Genomic DNA, 12,693 nt, shown 5'->3' with positions numbered 1-12,693 from the left:
TGGCCTATTTTCTGTTGAACCTAAAGTTAAGAGAGACATTTTAAAAGTTAAATCCTGTTTTTGAACTTTACTTAAGAATTTCTGGCTGGGCACAGTGGCTCATGCCTGTAATCCTAGCATTTTGGGAGGCCTGAGCTCAAGCGATCCTCCCGCCTCAGCCTCCTGAGCAGTTGGGAATACTGGCACATGCCACTGCACCAGGCTACTTTTTCTATTTTTTTGAAGAGATGAGCCTTGCTTGTGCTCAGGCTGGTCTTGAACTCCTGGCCTCAAGCGATCCTCCCACCTTGGCCTCCCAAAGTGCTAGGTTTACAAGCATGAGCCGCTGTGCCCAACCACTTTTTCTTTCTTGAATTTAATTCAAAATCTATGTATTTGGCTTAATAAATCTCCTTCCTTGTTTTTGGGACAATAAAGCCAGTCATCACCCTCTCTTTGAGTAGGAGGGAAGTAGTGAGGCCTCCATGAGGACAGAACTCAGTGTGGGTACCCTTGCATGTTTCTGGCCCCTGCGTATGGGCCCAGAGAGGCTTTCCTGCCAGGGGCAGTGAGGGATGCCAAGGCACTGGGCTGGGAGTCTGAAAACTCTAGGAGTCCAGACCCAGCACTGCCCCACGTGGTCTTGTGCACTTAGGCACGTCCTTAAATCTCTGAGCCCCCATTTTCCTGTGAGGGGAGCTGAGTGCTGGCGAGAGGCAGCACAGCAGAGGTTGCCAGTGCCCGCCTGGGCTCAGACCCTGACGGCCACTCCCTGTGTGGCATGGGCACAGGAAGAACTCCCTGCCTGTTCCGCTCAGCTCATTTGTTGTACAGATATGTATTGAGCATCTACTATATGCCAGGCTGATGCTGGGGACACAGCAGGGAACAAAAAACCATTATCCCAACAACTGTCCTGAGGTTGTCTTCTGACGGGGAGAGTCAATGAACAGTCAGCTGGGTGATGGTGACTCCTGTGGTGACGGTGGGGCGGTGGCAAGTGTTACGAGGACAGAGGGAAGGGCAGAGGATACAGGCAGGTCAGGAGGTGAGAGTGCTGTAGGCTTTCTGAGGACTTGGTGAGTTACTGCGCACGCGAGCTCCGCTCAGCGCCTGGCACCTGGAAGCACTCAGTGAACGTTGCTGGCTGACATCTCTCCCAACTGCCAACCCTGTCTGAGTGCGAAGGGCAGATGCTCGCTGGGGGCACCTGGTCAGTCACCCGTCTGCGGGAGACATTCGGGTGCGTTCACTGTTGCCAGTGAGAAGCCTCCATGGATAGGCACTGACGTGACACTGTCGTGTGGTGGGTCTGTCCCAGCTGCGCCCAGGGTCAGACTTCCCCAGGGGAGGGCTACTCATGCCCATGGCACCTCGTCTCCCCTCACCACAGCCTGCACAGCACGAGCCGCTGACGGCGAGAAATGCCCAGTCTTCTAAGAAAGGGCGAGGTGCTCTAACTCAGAAATACTATTCACACACGGCAGAGCTGGAGTCCTGTCGCAGTGTGGGGATACTTTAGACTTTCCTTCTTCGTAGGGGCTCAGTGCGCCATTGTGCAAGGTGACCCCGGGTCACCTATTCGTCCTGGTGACTGGCGTTCCCAGTTGCCTCAAGCCCGAGGATGCGTGGAGTCTTTGCTACAGCCCCTCCCTGGTGGCAGACAGCTGCTTGTCCTTGCTGGCTGTGAGCGTTGTCTGGCCTGCTGCCGTTCCCCGGGAGACGCGTTCTACCTGCCCTGGTTCCCGTCTCGGCAGGAAGACAAACTGCAGGTCTTTCCAGGTGGTTGTCGTGCTCCTGCTCTTGGGTGTTTTTATTGTGCTGTGTGGATGACAGATGCTGGCATGCTCCTGAGGTGTCCCTTCTCCTCGCTACACAGTTCCTGCCCTGCCCAGTGCCCCCAGCACCTGAAACGTAGCTGTCTGCTAAGTGACAGCCACGTCTTCTCCCGTAGTGACTCTGCTCAACCCGGAACAGACCTCAATGCGGTGGCCTTTGCCTCTGCAGCCTCCCAGCCTCACACTGGCCCCAGCCCAAGCAGCCAGTGCCCTACACTCTGAACACCTCTCTCCCCACTGCCCAAAGACGTTCAGTAGCTCTCTATCCTGTGCCAAAAGTCTAAACTCTCCCAAGCTGTGAGATGTGGTGAGACAAGCATGGGCTTTGGGGCAGGTGGGCCGAGGCTCAGATCCCAGCTCCTGTACTCGCCAGGCCTGTGACTATGACCCTTCACTTCTCTGAGCTCAGCCTTTATCTCTGCAGCGGAGGCGATGCTGCTACTTGACGGGGTTGGGCAAGTTAATGTGTATCCAGCACCTAGCGCAGCTTTCGCCACACAAGGCAAACACAGAAAACACTACCTTCCCGCTTTTTCCTTTCTATCCTTACAGTGGCCAGCACAGGGTAGGGCCTAGAGAAAAAGCTGCTGAACGTAGTAGTCAGAAGGTACAATATAAGAAGCCACTCTGGGCTCTGCCTCCTCTCTGTTTGCTTCATCTTCAGCCTAATTCCCTCTGGTAGCAGAATGGCTGCCAAGATCCAGGCCTTGCATCCACACCCCTCATCATCCAGAAGAGAGAGTCAGGTTGCTTGAATCAGCCGTCGTGGTCTAGCCTTGTTGCTGGGGCTGGAGTCAGTCCTGGACAAACAGCAGGACTGCTCCACAGTGGAGGGGGAGCAGGGGCCAGATGCTGGGAGGACAAGCTGCCCCAAGACAAACCCTCCTCCTCCTCCTGGGTCCCATCAGTTTCTGTCACATACGTCATGCAGCAACAGGCAGATAGTCTCCCATGACACGGTATGTCTCAACAGAGAAGTTCCTGAGGCTCCAAGCTGGAGCTCTCCAGCACACCGAACTGCCGACTCCGGCAGAGTTTGACTGTTTTGTGCGAGCCACTGGTCTCTGGAGCTGGTCGTGCTCTGGCCTCGTTTGCACGTCTGCGTCACATTGTTTCACACTGATTCCACCTTTCCCAGTCAGCTCCACAGGTGCAGGCGTGTCTGCTTTGCCTGCTGCAGGTATCTTTGCCTGCGGGTGGCTTCTTCACACCTTCTTGGTGCTCATGTGTTGACCACAATGTGGTCCCCAGGCTGCGTCTGTGGCCCAGTGTCTGGCCTATGCTACACCTTGCTGACATCCAGTTTAAACTGCTGTGACTTTGCCCTCAGTGGAAGGCCACCCTCCAGTTTGAGGTTTGATTCCAGTTGTCTTTGCAGGATGAGCCCAGGCTTCTACAAGAACGTGGTGAAGATTCAGAAGCACGTTACCTTCAACCAAGTGAAAGGCATTTTCGGCTTCACCGACAGTGACTGCATCGGTAAGGGGCTGCTGCCCGTGGACCCCACCCGCTCCCGCCGAAACAAGAGCTGAGTTCAGGAGGAGACAAACACCGGGGTTAAAGTGTCTCTGAGATATTAGCATTTGCAATTGTCTCTTAAAATAGGACCCCCAGACATGGGTTTCCCTGGGACAGAATGCACCGAGCCACTTTCCTGAGCTGTGTGAAGCTGTACGTCAGGATACAAGCCTGTCCTTCTCCTCAGCCATCCATTTTAAGGTTTAGAAGAAAGAAAAATATAGGGACCACTTTGGAGTTGTGACGTCTCTAGTGAGACCCATCAGTGTGGAGCAGCCGTGGGTGGAGCCCAGGGATGACACAGGAGGACAGCTGGGTCTGCCACCCACTCACAAAGGAGCCTGCAAGTCTTTGTCTTCCTGGGCCTCAGTTTCCCCACTTGTAAAATGAGGGGCTTAACTGGAGGCCTCTGGAGCCCTTCCCACCCCTCCCTCACGCCCCCTCCGTGGCTCTGCCTCCAGCTGGTGTGCACCGTTTACCCGCTGCGCGCGCACGTTTATGGGTTTCCATGTCTTTCCGGTGCGTTGGCCCTGTGGGCTTTCATCTCCTTAAGACCTGTGGCTGGGCCTCGGGACCCCGCCTCCGCCTCACTCCGGCGCGCAGCTCCAGGCCTAGCAGGCCTTCGGCGAAGCTGCCAGCCAAGACGGCCCCCCAGGATACACCTCTGGGGCTCTCCGTGGGGAGAGTTTGCCTGCTTGGGGGGAGCACATTCCAGGGGCCTGTGAGTGAGGGCCCTGCAAGGATAAGCACGGAGAGAAACGCCACAGAGAGCGCTTACTGGGAGGCTTGTCACAGAAGCAGAACCCTTCTCTTTGATGTTCAAATTCATTCCTGACAGTTGGGACATAAACCCTGTGGCTTTTGAAAGGGATTTTTATCCTTGGAATCCTGGCACCTGGTAGGATGACACCACGGTGAAGGCTGTGGTGACCGAGGCAGCAGTACATGATGAATAGCTGCACACGCCTTGCTTCCCAGAGACCCAGGTTTGAATCCTGCCTCAGCCACTTACTTGCTGCGTACAGGCCTTGGCCGGCCGCGTGAGCAGTCTGAGCCTGAATGTGCACTTTTTAAATGCGGGGGGCCTCCACAGAGCTGTGAGGAGGAGCTGAGCTCGGGAAAGGCCCCGGGCGGAGCCTGGCACTTTATCCGGGGAGTGGCCGCCTCTGCCTTGTGCTTTTAACCGATGGTGCTGGCGGCCCTCTTAGTCTCCCCAGAGAAAGGGGGCATCTCATTCTGAAATGGGCGGTAATTACATCCAAAATACTGAAAACTGCTTTATATACCAAAGTATTCATCATAATTTATGATAATTAAAGATAGAGAACAACCTAAATGCCCAATAATTAGAGAACGGTGAAGTAATATGATACATTGACAGAATAGAGCATATCTAATAACAAGGTGGGTAAATGCTACAAAGTGGAAAGGCAAGGGAAAAACCAAATATACTACAATCACAACTGAAATGCTTCGAGTAAAATATAAAGAAAATGGATAAAAGGACATTAATTGGGACTATAGTTTTTTTTTCTTTCAACTTTTTGTCCAGAAATTTATTTCCTTTTTTTTTTTTTAAGTAGAGACGGGATCTCGCTCTTGCTCAGGCTGGTCTCGAACTCCTGAGCTCAAACAATCCGCCTGCCTCGGCCTCCCAGAGTGCTAGGATTACAGGCGTGAGCCACCTCACCCGGCCAACTTTTCTGCATTTTTGAGGTTTTCTTTATTGACTGTTTTATAATGGGGAGAAAACCTATTTTCCTTCATTCCTTTATTAGTTAACCAGAAAAGGAATTGGTCTCATGTATAAAATGTTCTTTTCTTGGTTTCAGGGAAGATCAGCTTTCCTGCCATCCAGGCTGCTCCCTCCTTCAGCAGCTCATTCCCACAGATCTTCGGAGACAGGACGGACATCCAGTGCCTTATCCCATGTGCCATCGACCAGGTCAGCAGGCAGAGCTGGGTCTGAGTCTAGGGTGCTGGCAGCAGGTTCCTTGTGCTCTTCAGTGGGGCGAGGAGCCGTTGAATGATACTAGGGCAAGAGGGAGCCGATTGCTGTGAACTGAGTGGAAGCTGGAGCGTCTTCTGTGAAGATCCTCTCGGGGGCTGCTCGTTGGCTGGAAGCCGGCCGTTTGACCAGCTGCCCTCATCAGACCCCTCTCTCCCCACAGGATCCTTACTTTAGAATGACCAGGGACGTCGCCCCCAGGATCGGCTATCCTAAACCAGCCCTGCTGCACTCGACCTTCTTCCCTGCCCTACAGGGTGCCCAGACCAAAATGAGTGCCAGCGACCCCAACTCCTCCATCTTCCTCATTGACACCGCCAAGCAGATCAAGACCAAGGTGAGCAGTGCCCCGGGCAGAGCGCGGCCAATGAGAGCAGAAACACACCTGGGGACGCATACCCCCCCACTTGCTCAGTCCTTTGGGCACTGGCTGCCATAGCAATGCTGAATTCCAGGGCTGCCAGCTGTGTGCCCTGCATCCCTGCAGGCAGCCTGTCCCTGTTCCCAGACACCAGGTGCATTTGTTTTGTTTGTGTCCTTTCATCTAAGTAAAATTCTGAATTTTTTTTCTTGCTTTTCTTACTAACACACTGTTCTAGAAGCAAAGTCATGGCAGTTTGCTTAAAGTTATAATCAGTGTGGATGTTATTAAACATAGAAAAGCTGTTCGTGTATTTCTGAGCACTCTCTGTGTTCCAGGTGCTGAGCCAGGTGCCTTAGTTGTTTTCTCTTCTTAACTCTCTCTGGGAGCTAGCAGTGCTGCTCCTTTCGAAGATAGAGAAGTGCGGCTCAGAGAGGATCACCCACTGGACCAGCTGTCTACCCCCAGAAATGAGCACCATTGCTAAGGGGGGCTTAGGAGCTGATTTTCTCCCACAGACGTTCTCACTGAGGGACACAGAATTGGGAAATGTCCTTCAACAGGGCGGTCCTGCCGGCCCTGGGAGTGCTACATGCAGCAGGCACTCGGTAAATATTTGTCAAGTTACCAGAGAAACTAGAAATAGAACTTAGTTTGAGCTTCCTTATTTTTCAGGGCCCCAGACTATCGCTAAGTTCTGAACTGCCAGTATGCGTGTAATCCCTTCACTATTACGCAAAGCCATTCCCGTGGAAACAAGCATGTGTCTGCGGACTGAGTGATTGCAGAGGAGTGACGGGAACTGTATGTTAGGCGTGTAATGCAACCATCTGAATCACTGCCAGGCCCTGACTCTTCTGGAAAGTCCCAAGCAGGTTCTGGTTGACAGTGGGGAAAACCTTCATATCAAAACCTTCCTTTAGGAAATGACCTCCTCCAAGTCTCCCCCTCAGCTGGAAGCTGGTGTAATTGGGACTTTTTTTTTCCCTTTCACTTCTAGCTGAAACTTCCAGAGCACAGAGTGCAGAGGACGGGGAGGGAAGGGCCAGAAGAGAAGTCATCTGTTTTGTTTTTGCTTTCGAGAAGTTGTTTTGAAATAATTGCCTATGGCTCTGGAGCATTTTTCATCCACTTAGAGACCAGCAAAGACCTGGAGGGCTGGGTGAGCAGTGAACAGGAGCGAGGAACCACACAGGCAGACAAAGCGTCACCAGGGCCACCAGCAGCCCCTAGGGCAGGATGAGGTCAAGCCCGGCCCTCATTCTAGACCCTCTACCTAACGCAGCTCCAGAATCAGAATCTCCTTGCCAGAAGAGAGGGAGGGTATGTGCTCAAGCCTCCTCCCGAAAATAACGGAAGCGGTGCAGTGACCGGCCGGCTTTGCTGTGTGAGCATCTGCCACATGCATGCCGTGTGATCCCGCTGAATCCTGACACCCTCCCTAGCAGGCTGTGTCCATTTGTGGTTGAGGAAAGCAAGGCTCAGAGGTCCGGCAGCCTTCTAACGTCCACGCAGCTGGGAAGCAATAGGGCCAGGATGGGAACCTGGGTCCTCCTGGACTGCAGAGCCCGGTTGTCTGGGTTCTAAGATGACAAGGCAATCCGTTCTTTCCCCTCTTATCTCTACATGGAGCACTTCTGTGACCAGGTGTATCAGAGTTTTTCCCCACACCAAGCAATTCTCCAGTGGACACCAACTGGGTATCCTATAATTCAACTCAATTCTAATGCTGTCCACCTGGAGGTAGTGGCAGATCCCACAAGTTGAAGGCCCAGTCCCAGCAGACTGCCCCTACTTCAGATGCCCATCAAGAGTCCAGGCCACCCGTTCTTCTCCCTGGCTGGCCACAAACCAGGGTTCCCATGACCCTCTCCTCGGGTTTGATTAATTTTCAAGGCTGGCTCACAGCACTCACAGAAACACATTCATTGGTTTATTATTGTGGCTATTACAAAGGACGCAGATGAGCGGCCAGATGAAGAGGTGGGTAGAGCAGGGCATGGGCGCAGCACAGGGCTTCCATGTTATCTCTGGGCGCGCCACTCTACCCTGAAGCTCAGCACATCTCTTTGTGCAAGAGTTTTTACGGAGCTTAATCTCCAGCCGCCTGTTCCTCTTGCCTTTCCCAGAGACTGGTGGGTGGGGCTGAAAGTTCTGACCCTCGAATCCTCTAATCACTTGGTCTTTCTGGTGACTGGCCCTATCCTGAGGCTTTCTGGGGCCCCACCCTAAGTCACCTCATTTGTATAATCTCAGGTGTGATCAGAAGACTTAAAAGATGTTCCTATCACTCAAGAAATTTTTTAGGAGCCAAATATTATAACAAAAGATGTTCCTATCACCCTCCTCACTCAGGAAATTACAAGAAATTTGGGAGCTCTGTGTCAGCAGCAAAGACCAAGCATATTTGACACTGTACCACAGGCCTCTGCTCTCCAGGTGTCCTTGTGAAGCGAGAGCAGTCGTTCTGGCTTCACAGACTGCCGTGGGTCTTCCCTGAGATCACCTATGAAAGTGTGAAGTACAGCATGCCGCCCTAATCTAAGGTTTGAGTTCAGTGAACAGCTGGCAGTGCGGTACTGTATGAGCAGAGACGCGGCTCTCCTGGGCTGTCGCGGGACCCTGCCAGAGCCCCCAGAGTCAGCCAGCACCTTTCATAGGCAGCCCTTTTCAGTGGGATCTTACGGCCAGGCGCAGCGACTCACCTGTAATCCCAGCATTCGAGAGGCCAACAAGGAAGGATCGCTTAAGGCCAGGAGTTCGAGACCAGCCTAAGCGAGAATGAGACCCCATCTCTACAAAAAATAGAAAAATTAGCTGGACATGGTGGTGCACCTGCGGTCCCAGCTACTTAGGAAGCCGAGGCAGGAGAATTGTTTGAGCCCAGGAATTGGAGGTTGCGGTGAGTTATGATCGCGCCACTACACTCTAGCCTGGGAAACAGAGCGAGACCCTGTTTCAAAATTAAAAATAAATGAATGCATGAATGAATGAGGGATCTCTTCTATAGGACAAGGACAGATATCCATAACAAAGGTTGCCAGCCTGGCCACCTACCTGTGCTTTCTGGTCACAGGGCCCCTTTCCAGAGCAGGCCTTGGGCTCCAGCTCAGCCGCAGCTCACTGGCTCTAAGAGCTTGGTGGTTGAATCCAGGCTCTGCCCCTCAGCCCAGCTCCTGCTTGGCACTGCTTCCTGTCACGCAGAGATACAGTGCTCACCCGCGTCCATCATCTTAGATCCTGATGGCAGCCTTCTGGGCCCTGCCACCCGGACTGCTCTCCACCTCATCCCATACCCACTTTCCTAAGTCAGGCCTGACAAACTATTCCCCCAGCATTACTGAGCACTGGGCAGATCTGACACGTGGCAGACCTGAGCACTCACAGTTCTTCAGCACCATCCGGAAGCCTGGGGTTCTAGAGTCAGCCCAGCCCCGGCACTCCCTGCCACATGAAGCAGGTTCCTGACACTCTGGGTTTGGTTTTCTTCACCTGTAAGGCAGAAAAAGCAGTAACAGAGTCTTTGGGTCTTTGGGTTGTTGGGGATAAAATGTTTGTAATAATCCTAACAGCACTCCTGTATGGCACATCTGCTGGGTGCCCACCGTAGGACAAGGGGCTTCACCCAGGGAGGAATAACACGCGGGTATTGGGCAGTGCCCGTGCATCCTGAAAAACGTGCAGCTGACATGAGTTTCCCTGTTCTCCTCTCTGATAAAGGGCTGGGAACTGCCCTTTTAAATAACCTTAAAACTGCCCTTGGAGCCTCGAAGACTGTTTTTAGACTGTCTTGCTGACATTGGAGCTTCTTTTCCACGGCCCAGCAGGGGGCGGGGGGTGTTGGGACTGCCACACAACCAGTGACTCCATCAAGCACTTTGACCCTAGGAGAGTCCAGTACTGTTGATTTTTTCTTCTTCCTGTTTATTTGGTGTTTCCCATAGTTTTCATAGTTTGCATAAAGAGAAGGCCAACTTTCATTTCTTACCTTTATTCTTTTAGCTTCCCGGACGCGCCCACCAGCCGGCGGCTATGTTGCGCCAACTCCCCTTGTGCAAGGCCCTGCCCAGGCCTCTTGAGCAACTTCTACTTTCCCTGAGTAGCCTCTTGGCAACACCCCTCCAGAAAGGAGAGGGCTCTTCCAGACCTCACTTGTTCATGGTGACCTTTGCCCCTAGCATCCATCTGCTGCTTCTAGATGATCCCAAATTATCCAGTTAGTAATCTGCTCTGGAATTCTTCTGGAGAGACTTATTAAACTTAGCAACTTGGAATTTATTGACTCTTCCCACCCTTTTTTACCATTTAAAAAAAAAAATAGTATGACCTTTATACATAGTAGGTTTCTCAAATACTCATTGAAAGAATGTTGAAGGGATTTTGTCTGTCCTTCCTGGCTTTTATTTTCCCCACCTCCTGGCCGTAATTACTCCAAGATTATCAAGTTTATCTTCGGTGATTCCTAAAGCCATTTTGTTAGTTTCTGAGTTTTCGGCTCCCAAAAGTTTGCCTGTTTTTCAGTGGAGGGCTGCCTGCAGGCCCTTCCTGACGCCTCACTCCTCGCGGGTTTTGCTTCCCTCATGAGCCTCATCCTGTGTCTCCTTGTTCTCTTGTCCACAGTGGAGAAGACAGAAGCCCAGCTGGGGTTGGGTCCTGCTTTTGTGTGCCCTGTTAACCCAGCTCCCCGGTCCCAGGGAGCAGGCTGCCCCTCCTGGTCATTCTTTACTCTGAACACAGATTTTACTCATCCTTTTTTGAAGCTCATCATCGGAGAATACTTAGGACATTTCCCCAAAATTTCAGCCCAGTTAGTGCTTTGGTTTTCCCAACTCCATTCTCCTGTGTCTCAGGAGAGGGGGCTTCAAAGCTCATTTCCCCTCCCCTACCCCTCCCTCCTCTGCAGGAAGGAACCCTGTGGGGCCCTCCTGCCAGCTGTGGGCCTCGGCCTGCCTCTGGTTCAGAGTGTGGCAGCACTCACTGACCTGACTTCCACCACTGGGGCTCCTGGCCAGTTTCCAGCTGCAGGACAGGCAAGGCTGACGAGCGTCTCTGTGTCCTCTTCTGGCGCAGGTCAATAAGCATGCATTTTCTGGAGGGAGAGACACCATCGAGGAGCACAGGCAGTTTGGGGGCAACTGTGATGTGGACGTGTCTTTCATGTACCTGACCTTCTTCCTCGAGGATGACGACCAGCTCGAGCAGATCAGGAAGGTGAGAACGGGAGCCCTGAGGGTCTGGTCAGTCTCGGCCTCTGACACCACCCCCCCAACTCACTCACACGGGGCCTGGAGGCTCCCAAGCTGGGCATTAAGGGGTCCCTGGAGCTTCCTCAGTGTCTGGGCCTTAGGAACAGGTGCTCAACTAAAACGAGATGAAAACTGAGTAGGGTCACTCATGTTTTTTAATCATATACCGAAAAACCTCATGAACAAATCACAAAAGAGAAAATACAAATTTCTAATTATTTAGTAGCCACACAAAAAGATTTCATCTTACTAGTCATCAGAGAAATATAAGTTAACACTGTCAAAGTTAAAACAGTTCACCTGGCCGGGCGCAGTGGCTCACGCCTGTAATCCTAGCACTCTGGGAAGCCGAGGTGGGAGGATTGTTTGAGCTCAGGAGTTCGAGACCAGCCTGGGCAAGAGCGAGACCCCGTCTCTACCAAAAATAGAAAGAAATTAATTGGACAGCTAAAAATATATAGAAAAAATTAGCCGGGCATGGTGGCGCATGCCTGTAGTCCCAGCTACTTGGGAGACTGAGGCAGGAGAATCGCTTGAGCCCTATAGTTTGAGGTTGCTGTGAGCTAGGCTGACGCCACGGCACTCTAGCCCGGGCAACAGAGCGAGACTCTGTCTTAAAAAATAAAAACAGTTCACCTATGGAATTAGCAGGGGTTTTGTGTTGCTGTTGACCGTGTTTTCAATGATTGCAAACCGGATGCTCCAGGTCATACCCACGTGAGTGGAATATTTACTGGCACAGCCTCAGGGAGCAGTTTGGCCACTCAAAGAGCCCAAAACATGTTCATAGCCTTTGCCTCAGGTATTCCAATTCTTGGAATTTTTTCCAAGGAAATAATCCTGAATAAGCAAAAGCTTTTGGTGGGTGTGGTGGCTCATACCTGTAATCCCAGCACTTTGGGAGAGGCCAGAGGATCGCTTGAGGCTGGGAGTTCCAGACCAGCCTGAGCGGGAGCAAGACCCTGATCTCTACAAAAAAGTAGGAAATTAGCCGGGTGTGGTGGCGTGCACCTGTTGTAGTCCCAGCTACTCAGGAGGCTGACACAGGAGAATCACTTGAGCCCAGGAGTTTGAGGTTGCTGTGAGCTATGATGAGGCCACTGTGCTCCAGCCTGGGTGACAGAGTGAGACCTGGTCTCAAAAAAAAAAAAAAAAAGACAAAAGAAGAAGAAAAAGCTTTCCACATAAAGATGTTCCAAATGATAATAGCAAAAAAATTGAAAACAGACTCGGTACAGCAGAGGAAACGTTAAATAAGAATTGTTACGGGTGCTCGCTTCGGCAGCACATGTACTATAATCAGAACGATACAGAGATTAGCATGGCCCCTGCGCAAGGATGACACGAAAATTTGTGAAGTGTTCCATGTTTTAATGCAGCTTAAATCTAAAAAAAGAAGAATTGTTATGGGATGGATTATTGTGCAGGCGTTAACTATTTTGAGTTTTAGAGACATAAGAAAATATGCCTACAACAGTGAGTAAAGGATACCAAATTGAAATGCTTGTTCTCAAACATAGTTGAGAGATCAACTATGTTTAAATAAAACACACAGGGAAGAAAATCTAAAAGAAAATGTGAAATGTTAACTGTGCTCATCAACCTCTGAGTATTGGAATTGAGGGTGATTCTTTCTTTACCTTGCTGATTCTTTGTGGTTTGGGTACTTCATTAAGTTTGTTTGATGAGCATTTGTTACAATCAGGAAAAAAAATCGGAGATTTCATAGAACCCAATAAGGCT

The 12,693-nt window shown here is 51.4% G+C and overlaps 1 protein-coding gene and 1 pseudogene across 2 annotated transcripts in view; both read left to right on the top strand.

The window, feature by feature from the left end:
* The window catches only part of LOC105814951, a 7,023-nt pseudogene extending 3,910 nt beyond the window's left edge, over positions 1 to 3,113 (top strand).
* The window catches only part of WARS (tryptophanyl-tRNA synthetase), a 43,558-nt gene extending 32,431 nt beyond the window's left edge, over positions 1 to 11,127 (top strand). For both annotated transcript variants that reach the window (XM_012650095.1, XM_012650094.1), the window contains exons 7-10: positions 3,196 to 3,296; positions 5,168 to 5,280; positions 5,507 to 5,680; positions 10,775 to 11,127. In XM_012650095.1, the coding sequence (XP_012505549.1) occupies positions 3,196 to 3,296; positions 5,168 to 5,280; positions 5,507 to 5,680; positions 10,775 to 11,086 (700 nt within the window). In that variant the 3' untranslated portion in view covers positions 11,087 to 11,127. The remainder of the gene's footprint in view (positions 1 to 3,195; positions 3,297 to 5,167; positions 5,281 to 5,506; positions 5,681 to 10,774) is intronic.
* Positions 11,128 to 12,693: the final 1,566 nt, after the last annotated feature.

Source organism: Propithecus coquereli, unplaced genomic scaffold (assembly GCF_000956105.1).
Source record: "Propithecus coquereli isolate 6110/MARCELLA unplaced genomic scaffold, Pcoq_1.0 Scaffold310, whole genome shotgun sequence".
NCBI classification, from domain to species: domain Eukaryota; kingdom Metazoa; phylum Chordata; class Mammalia; order Primates; family Indriidae; genus Propithecus; species Propithecus coquereli.
The sequence above is the reverse complement of the archived record's forward strand: the minus strand, read 5'-3'. Positions and strand labels throughout refer to the sequence as shown.